This window comes from Salmo trutta, chromosome 14 (genome assembly GCF_901001165.1).
Source record: "Salmo trutta chromosome 14, fSalTru1.1, whole genome shotgun sequence".
Taxonomy (NCBI): Eukaryota; Metazoa; Chordata; class Actinopteri; order Salmoniformes; family Salmonidae; genus Salmo; species Salmo trutta.
In genome coordinates, this window is record NC_042970.1 from 43,648,705 (window position 1) to 43,658,561 (window position 9,857).

General features: G+C 45.6%; 1 protein-coding gene across 2 annotated transcripts; it reads left to right on the plus strand.

Annotated features, from left to right (window-relative positions):
- The first annotated feature begins 976 nt into the window (after positions 1-976).
- Positions 977-6,347, plus strand: LOC115208137 (G-protein coupled receptor 37-like 1). 2 transcript variants are annotated; one of them, XM_029775973.1, is made up of 2 exons: positions 977-2,127; positions 3,490-6,347. In XM_029775973.1, the coding sequence occupies exons 1-2, from the start codon at positions 1,723-1,725 to the stop codon at positions 4,459-4,461; spliced, it is 1,377 nt and encodes a 458-aa protein (XP_029631833.1). In that variant the 5' UTR covers positions 977-1,722; the 3' UTR covers positions 4,462-6,347. The 2 variants fall into 2 exon arrangements, with proteins under 2 accessions (XP_029631833.1, XP_029631832.1); XM_029775972.1 differs by having other exon boundaries at positions 979-2,391.
- Positions 6,348-9,857: the final 3,510 nt, after the last annotated feature.

Below are 9,857 nucleotides of genomic sequence, written 5' to 3' on the forward strand. Positions count from 1 at the left end.
CAGGACAAAAAGTTAACTTCTTAGCCACATTTTTTGCATTATTACTTTTGTGCCTTATTGGAAACAGGATGCATGTTTTGGAATATTTTTCTTCTGTACAGGCTTCCTTCTTTTCACTGTAATTTATGTTAGAAGTAACTACAATGTTGTTGATCCATCCTCAGTTATCTCCTATCACAGCCATTAAACGCTGTAACTGTTTTAAAATCACCATTGGCCTCATGGTGGGATTTTGAGCGGTTTCCTTCCTCTCTGGCAAACGAGTTAGGAAGGGCGCCTGTATCTTTGTAGTGACTGGGATATATTGATACACCATCCAAAGTGTAATTAATAACTGCACCATACTCAAAGGGATATTCAATGTCTGCATTTTTTTTTACCCATCTACCAACATGTGCCCTTCTTTGCGAACCATTGGAAAATCTCCCTGGTGTTTGTGGATGAATCTGTGCTTGAAATTCACTGCTCGACTGAGGGACATTACATTTAATTGTGTGTGTGGGGTACAGCGATGGGGTAGTCGTTTAAATATAATGTTAAACACTATTATTGCACAGAGAGTGAGTCTATGTAATATATTTTTTTGTCACTTAGCAGACACTCTTATCCAGAGAAACTAGGGTTAAGTGCCTTGCTGCTCAAGGGCACATTGGCAGATTTTTCACCTTATCAGCTCGGCGATTCAAAACAGCAACCTTATAGTTAGTGACCCCAAGCTCTTAACCGCTAGGCTAACTGCCACCCCGCAAGTACGATGTGACTTTTTAAGCACATTTTTACTCCTGAACTTATTTAGGCGTGCCATAACAAAAGGCTTGAATACTTATTGACTCAAGACATTGCAGCTTTTCCAAAAAAATTCAAGGGTGTGAATACTTTCTGAAGGCACTGTATGTTGTTATAACAAATATTATTAATCTAACTCAAATCACCTTTTCATGAATAAGAAAAGGAACGAAAGTGTTACCTTGTGCCCCAGTCTCCCCTATCTACCTCTCCATCTATCTCTCCATCTTTCTCTTTCTACTTCGATCTATCCAACTCAAAAAATGGAATTTAGGTTATTCTCTGTCTCTACCAGGGTGTCTGTGGCTTTGGCCTACATCCATAAAATGCCAATCAGGATTGCTGTTTGCTTTGCATGGAACACCATCATTAAATAATCCAGTTGCCGTGGAAAATTAGAAAAATTAGATCGCTGTTGGAGTGTGGAGATCTCTCTAACGTAAATAAATCACCTGTAGGCCTGTAATAAATACATTCTATAGAAAGACATAAGAAAAAGTCTATTCAATAAAAATGGCTCTTTTGAACAATATATTTTCCTAACATCTCCTGTCCACTGGACATTGTGTTTTTTTTTTGTTTTAGGCCTGCTTTCTGCCACTTTTGTGGGAAATATGGCCATGATGAATTGCCTTGCTTTGATTGAACTGAACTAGGCTTTTGCTCTGAATTACAGGGCTTGAGTTCCTTGTCTCGCCCATCTAGGCCACCAGAGGGCGGATGTGGTCTCTTGAATGTGCAGGGCATGAGTGAATATTGGGGCCAGACAGACGCTCAAAACTTCTACATCAGGACCAGCCGGTGGACGGATTTTTGGATACGCTTCTGAAACTATTTGTGAATACATTTTGGCTTTTATGGAGTAATCCCTTATAAACAAGCTCAACACTTTCAGAATATTTACGTACTTTGCTCTGAGCGTTCTATCAAGGTAAAATGACTCCGCTTTTTGCTTTGTTCGTACTTTTCCTGGGGGCTGCGGAGCCCCGACATGTCGGCTCTGGTTACACGGCGCTGAGGACCCAAGACAGGGACGGGTCAGCACGTGTATTAACCACGGGGAACGGAGAGTCAGACTCTGGGGTGAATCTGAATCAGATTGGAGGAGGATATATCGAATCTCTGTTGCAGGAACCAGACGCAAACCTAAAGAGAATCCCCCGGGGCGCCAAGGATGGGAGCTCGAGAAAACGGGACCAGCAGTCTCCCCACAGCTACCAACACCCCAGACCGTATGACCCGGACGGCTACTTTACCACGCCCAAGAATGCACACCTGGCCAACAGCACCCCAGACAGAGATTCCAAGGGGTCGGTGCTGCTCCACAACCCACTCTACCCGGTAACTGACAGCTCCTACCGGGCTTACGCAGTGATGCTGCTGGCCCTCATCCTATTCGCCATGGGCATCATCGGTAACCTCGCGCTCATGTGTATCGTTTGGCACAACTATTACCTGAAGAGCGCGTGGAACTGCATCCTGGCCAGCCTTGCGTTCTGGGACTTCCTCGTGCTCTTTTTCTGCATGCCGGTGGTCGTCTTCAACGAGCTCACCAAGAGACGGTTGCTAGGCGACTTGTCATGTCGGATTGTGCCTTACATGGAGGTAAAAAGTTCACATTGAACGTCCACGTACGTGAGGACCTTTCGGCCGTGTGCGTTCACAAGCGCAAAAAGATGCAACTGTTGCGTCATGCGCAGGTGCCCGTATTTCTGCATGGGATCTAGCTCTCCTCGTTCTCCCATTATTGAACAGTAGGGCTAGGCCAGTCATACACACAAGTTTTCATACTTTTGTATAATTACAAATGATTATACCTAGCTACACATATAGGAACGGGATGGTCATATGCCTAGTGATAGGTAGCAAAGATATAAATAAAGAGTCCATGAAGAGATACAAATAACTCTTATTGTAAAATGTCTTATCTTTTTATTTATATATATGGGTGTTAGGCTACTATTCACATTTTTGAGTATGAATACTCCCTGTGTTAGTGCGATGGGGCATCTGCCATCAGGGTTGAAATAGTGCACTTGCAGGGTTGATGGTGCTAGCCCAGCACTGGCTGTTCTACTTGTCTGGGTATTTATATATTTCAAACACAAACTATACGTAATCACTATAATGTGTGTGTTTTATAGTTGTAGTTACACTATGTGCACCACTGCCCGTGAATATAGCTGTCTTCAGAACGCCCCAGTCTGCCAGACCACTCTGTGTTACGGTAGTTAGCCCATTGTTATGCTAACAAGTGCCCCACGTTAATAGTCTGGCGGGGTGTGCTTAACTAATTGAGGTTGTTAGGAACTCAATCGAGGAGGGGATCTGGGTCAGACAGGACGCTCTAATGTTAGTCTATATGCTCTTTTTAACCAAGCTTAGGACATTTGCATATTCCTGGGGCGTCTATTCGGGGCAGTAGTGCTTCACCCAGTTTTTTCTTTGGCAGGTTGGAGAAGCCTCAGAATCAGCATCAAGACCTGCCAAATGAACATCTTGTATTGAAACCAGTGTCACTCCATCTATCTCATTCACTCTCCCTCTCTCCTTTCCACTGTCCTCTTCTCTCCTCTCCTTCTTTTCCCTCACCCCTCTCTCCCATCTTCACTTTCTCTGCCTGTTTCGCCTCCCTCCCTACATCTCTCCCCCCTCTTCTTACTTATTTCTCCCTCCCTCCTTCTCCTACCCCTCTCCTTCTAGGTGACCTCTCTGGGAGTAGCCACATTCAGCCTGTGTGCGTTGACCATCGACCGGTTCCACGCAGCGACCAGCCCCCAGCCCCAGGCCCCGCGGGTGGAGCCCTGCCAGTCCATCCTGGCCAAGCTGTCTGTGGTCTGGATCGGCTCCATGGTCCTGGCCGCTCCAGAGCTGCTGCTATGGCAGCTCACCCAGGAGGTCTCCGTCCAGCCAGGGGGCTTCGTGGTGGACCTGTGTGTCCGGAGGCCCTCCCTCAGCCTGCCTGAGTCGGTCTACTCCCTGGTGCTGACCTACCACGAGGCCCGCATGTGGTGGTGCTTCGGCTGCTACTTCTGCCTGCCGCTCCTCTTCACCCTCGCCTGCCAGCTGGTGACGAGGCACGTTGTCGCTGAAGAGGCACGGAGGAAACAGGGGGCAACCACGGTAGTAGGAGGGAAAAGAGTACGCCCTTCCTCCACCTCCACCTCCTCTTCGTCGTCATCCAACTCCGCTCCTAAGAAGCAGCAGCAGCTGAAGAGGGAGCGTAGGTTGAGTTCCACGGTCGTGGCGTTGGCCATCGTTTACGCCGCGTGTAACCTCCCCGAGAACGTCTGCAACATCGCCCTGGCCTACATCGCCAACCCCGTCTCCACGACAACTGAGGCCCTGCTGGCTCTGATTGGCCAGTTCCTGTTGTTTGTCCGTTGCTCGGTGACACCGGTGTTGTTCCTGTGTCTGTGTCGGTCACTGGGCCAGGCCTTCATGGACTGTTGTTGTTGCTGCTGTGAGGAGTGTCTACCAGACGGAGCCTCTTCCTCATTGTCTTCCTCCACTACCGCCACAGCGGCCTCCACCTCCCTCTCCTCTCCGTCATCACTCTCTCCGTCCTCCACCAAGGAGGAGAAGCTGACGATTGTGTCTGGGACCACACCAGCCATCTTCTACGACAAGGCCAAAGACAGCTCCTCTCTCATGGTCATCGGAACACCCTGCTGAGGTCCTCTCCCTGACTAGCCAGGAGTCACTTCATTGAAGCACAAAGTGACCAAGCCCCCCTTAGACCTTTAGCTCTCTTACCCCAACCTCTCTCGGCCCACGGTGGCTGTGCTGGGCATTGAACTGAATGAAGATAAAGGATCTCTATGATGCTGGGTCTTTAGAGAGTGACTTATTCGACCTTCATTTTACCAAGAAGACCATCGAGATGAAAGGTAGACTCAGCACTGTTGACATCATCATGCATCGGGGGCGACTTCCTTCTTAAAGACAACTTTTTATGAGTTTAAGGTCATTGGTTTTGAGAGAATTATGGTTATGACTACTTGATGAACTCTTGGCTTAGGGCTTTGGTTGTCTTCAATCCCTCCCAGCCGTGAGATAAGTTATGAAGATAACTTAACCATTATGACACGAGACAACATATCAATTGTAGTGGTGGAGCTGAAAGCTAGAAGAGAGCTGAATCAACTGCCATAAACGTTTCTCAACTTTTTTTAAACTAGTTTCTATACTCTCTTATAATAAAAAGAACACCAACAAAGACGTTCCATTATCCTTACAAAAAAAAAGAAAACAATTATCTTAGCTGTGAATAATGGTCTGGATTCTTGGTGTATTTTTTTTTTAACTTCCTGAGTTTTTATTAGTAGAGATTAACAACAGAAAGAGCCATTGAGGGATCCTCTGACTGTGTCTGTGGGGTACATGTTCCCTCTCTAACCTCCTTCTAACCCCCTGCTCCCCATCTCACAGTGATCTACAAGGGAAGGAATGTGGTAGAATGGTACCCGTCAAACGCCAGTCATAACACCCACTACTGCTGGTGACAGGCTGTTTACACGTGGTGTAAATATTCATTGACCTTGTCATTAGCTAAGTAACTAACAACCAGTACAGTGTAGTCGTCTAGGATCTCTCCAGAGCAATGTGGCAGTGGGCGCAAATCAACGGTCTGGTGTGTTAGGAATTGTTCCAGTATTGTTTGTTGTGTTGCTCAGGGTCTTCTCATCATTTTGCCCATCAAAAACCATGCTGCTGAGCATCTTCTGCAGAGCTACGAACATTGCTCAGGGCCCATATCCACCAAGCGTCTCGGTGTAGGAATGCTGATCTAGGATCAGTTTTGCCTTTTGGATCAAACTTGAATATTATTATATGGACAGATCCTTTATCAGCACTCCTACTCTGAGACGCGTTGTTGATACCGTGCCCAGATTTTACACCACGTCTATTCTACAGATAAACGCTATTATTATGATTATTATTATTCAAAGCGATTAATGTAACCACTAGTCCACACAATGGCTCCTGTGTCAATATGTTGATATACTGTAAGTCGAGATAGAACCTAACCAATCCCTATCAAAATGGTGAATCTGTGTAGAGTACAATCTGACTGATACAATGCTGATATCTATTGTGGTTTGCTGTCATTACATTTACATTACATTTACGTCATTAAGCAGACGCTCTTATCCAGAGCGACTTACAAATTGGTGCATTCACCTTATGATATCCAGTGGAACAACCACTTTACAATAGTACATCTATAATGTGACACAATACTGGAATTTCGACCTGCTCAGATTGCAGGACCCAATGAACAATATTTTAGTGTACATGTTTCAGTGTATTTCAGTGTACATGTGTACAATCTGGAAAACTTTCACTCCTCAAAAAGAGATCAGTCAAATCATATGAATGTAGTTAAAAATGATCAATAAATCCAGAGTTTTTCTTTGGAATTAGTATATATTCTCTTATATTGTGAATTTACTGCAATTATGTCTGATTTGAATCTAACATAGTTTATCTGAGGTAGTATTTAGTAGCGGGTGTTTTGTATGTTTTTTATTCAGTGCTCAATAAATAGTGAGACAGTGTCTGTGGTCTTGTTTTTACTGGCAAATAAATCATGGCTGAGGGAAAGCATGCATCTATCAGAGCATGAACAAGTCACTGTCAATTTAAAGAGACCACCACGTCTGCCCACACACACACACACACACACACACACACACACACACACACACACACTCACACATGCACGAACACACATGCACACACACGGACGCATACACACACAAGTACACACACACACATTCTTTGTCACAGACACATATACTCATCCATCATCCCTCTCACACACACACTAACAGCACAGAGGACATTGACAGTGAGGATCCTTCGGCTGGTTGACCCTGTCTTATGTGTTGCTTCTCGGCTCCCTGAGCTGAAATATTTGTCCTCCCACTTAGTTCTGCCTGGGCCTGAGGGGGGGGGACGACTCTCATAAGGAGAGCATTGTTCCTCAGCCCTCTCCCCAGTCCCAGTCCCCTCACTGCATATCAATGTCCAGCCACTGGGGGAGTTGCCAAGCTACCGTCACACTGAAGACCCCCTCGCAGTCACCAAACAGAACCAAGAGAGGGAGACGAGAGGAGAGAGGGAAGAATGAGGGATAAAGGGGGCACTAGGCGACCAAAACAACCCGCGCTTTCCCAAACCCTTCAGTTCCCCTGTGGTTCCCATGACGACGGATGAGGGGCCTTTTTTGGTCTGGTCTCTTGTTTGTTCGGGCCAGACCATCCGTTTTTTTGCTGCGGCATGAAATTCTCCTCTGTCTAACAAGCCACCATTGAGTGTCTGAGGCTGCATAATGGGAAGTTTCATTAAAATGAGAGGCCTTATCGCTCTCTCAGACTGCTTACTTTTCTCATCAGACAAGGTTTTCAAACCTGATCTGCATCCGAGATGAAGCGAGGTGGGGCTGAAGTGACTCTTGAAGTAGGCTAAGGTGACAAAGCGCAGCAATGAAAGCCAGGAAGAGGAGGGCACAGTTGACAGAACTTATTGAAACTGTGACCCACATAACGCGGTTGGAGTGTTTTGGTGACTCACCAAGTGAACAGGTTCTAGCCAGTTAGGAACCAGTCTGGGTGAGAAACAGCTTGGGAAGCACTTGAGTGGACAACACTATGGAGATGGTTTCTCCTAGCTCTCCAATAGGTCAGAGTAGAGAATCCACCATGAAGCTTTCGTCTAATCAGTGCTTTCACATTAGCAAGGGTATGAAAGAAGAGCATGGTTTCAGTGCAGACTTCTGAAAAGGGACTGGTCTAATGGGACAGGACAGGTGAAAGCAGTATGGTGGGGTGCCAACTGTGAATGTACATTCACCTGTCCAGCTCGTTCTGGTCAGTGCAGATTAAGGAAAGGAGATTAGGAGAGGGAAACGCTTTTTGACCATTGAGAGGCAGCCGGTGTCTAAAATGCGCCGTCTGTGTTTAGAAAAGCCACAGATCCCCCACTGTATCGCAGTAAAGCTCCTTCTCGGCTGTGAAGGGAAAGCTTGTGATTGAGACAAATTCGGTGACACAAGCTGCCTATGAAATTAAAGAGGGATCTTTGTTGGGGCACACAAGCAAATCTTACTCATAGTTATATACAGATGCACATGTCCATTCATTCACAGCCGTACACATATGCGAATGAATGCATTTTGGGAATTTATGTCCATTTATTCATTGATGGTGAGAGAAAGGATGGGAGAAAATAGAGAGGAGCGAGAAAAATATGTGTGTGGGTGTGTGTTCTCAGCCTCCCCATGTGTGTACTGACAGAGTTAAGGCCCTCTGTTTGTCTTGTTCCCTTCTTGCTCAGCAGGCTCTGATCACACCACAATATACACGTTGTCACGGTTACTGCCTAGCAGCCAGCTCTGGAACATTGGAGAATGCAAACAGAACCGGTTTTTGGGGGTCCGGCGCTCCGCAGGCCCATAGGCTAGAACCCTGCAGAGAACCCTGGGCCCAGTTCCCAGAGAGGGCAGAGGTTCTGGACCTCTCAGTCTCCATGTGTCCCTTTTGTCAGCAGAACACAGAACCGGCTCAGTCCACTCTGTCACTGTCCTGTGATTGTCACTGCTGGGGGTGGAACCGGACCGGAGTCGGGACAGCGGGGGGGCTGGGGGGGGGGGGGGGGGGGGGGCGACGACTATGTGAGTGACTGGGGTTGTTTTTCAATCAGGACTGGTACCAGTGACAGACCACCACAGGACACTTCCTCTGTGAGGGTGTTTGGCTTTGGTTTTAAAGGAACACGGGAAACATAAATAAGCTCTAAAGACATCACATCACTTTTCTATCCCAGTTTAAACAGTGCTTTCATTGGCTTTATTTACTGGTTCACAGCTTTACATAGTCAGGCAGGCCCCGGAAAACCAACATCTATTGAAAGACAGTCCAACTAGCAGGTCTTTTGAGATAAGACTGTTGTAGATGAAATGGTGAACGTTCTGTACAAGTGACTTGTTTTCTTTGCTAAATGCAAGGCGTCTCATCAGCACCCATCTGTGTCGGACATTTGTAATCTGGTTGTCCCTTGTTTCCACTGCCAAACTGGCTGGACCCATCAACACTACTTAATGAGTTTAACTCTTTCCCGAGTTACACTGAGTCTATTATGCATGTGAATATGAGAGGGAGAGAGAAAGAGAGAAGGAGACAAAAAAAACAAGTTCAAGGATGAGAAGAGAAAGGTCCACCCATATTATTACTTTTCCCAAGCCGCTCTGATTCAGAGAGTTTGGGTTAAATGCGGAAGACAGATTTCGGTTGAATGCAGTTGCGCAACTGACTAGGTATCCCCTTTCCCTCCCCCAGAAAGACACCCCTTTCCATCTGAAACCTGATCCTATAGCGCCTCTTGTTGGGTCTACTTGGGAATTACGTCTATTATGCAGTGAAATAACTGTTCTCGTCTGTGCAACACATAATGATCTGGACAAATAAAGAAGTGTTCTCATCTGTGTTGAACTGTACTTACCATGGAGAAATTCATTCCAACAATGAAACTCCAGATTCATTTGTAGACAGTCCCCACTCCAAAAATAATGACCAATAGTTTCATTATGTAGCAAACATACAGTACCGGTCAAAAGTTTGGACACACTGACTCATTCAAGGGTTTTTCTTTATTTTGACTATTTTCTACATTGTAGAATAATAGTGAAGACATCAAAACTATGAAATAACACATATCAAATCATGTGGTAACCAAAAAAGTGTTAAACAAATCAAAATATATTTTATATTTGAGATTCTTCAAAGTAGCCACCCTTTGCCTTGATGACAGCTTTCCACACTTTTGGCATTCTCTCAACCAGCTTCATGAGGTAGTCACCTGGAATGCATTTCAATTAACAGGTGTGCCATGTTAAAAGTTAATTTGTGGAATTACTTCCAAATCAGTTGTGTTGTGACAAGGTATGGGTGGTATATAGAAGATAGCCCTATTTGGTAAAAGACCAAGTCCATATCATGGCAAGAACAGGTCAAATAAGCAAAGAGAAATGACAGTCCATCATTACTTTAAGACATGAAGGCCAGTCA

Coding starts and splice junctions, on each gene's coding strand:
- LOC115208137 (XM_029775972.1), top strand. CDS start 1,723: ATGACTCCGCTTTTTGCTTTGTTCGTACTTTTCCTGGGGGCTGCGGAG. Junction 2,392..3,489: donor GGATTGTGCCTTACATGGAG/GTAAAAAGTTCA, acceptor CTCTCCTTCTAG/GTGACCTCTCTGGGAGTAGC.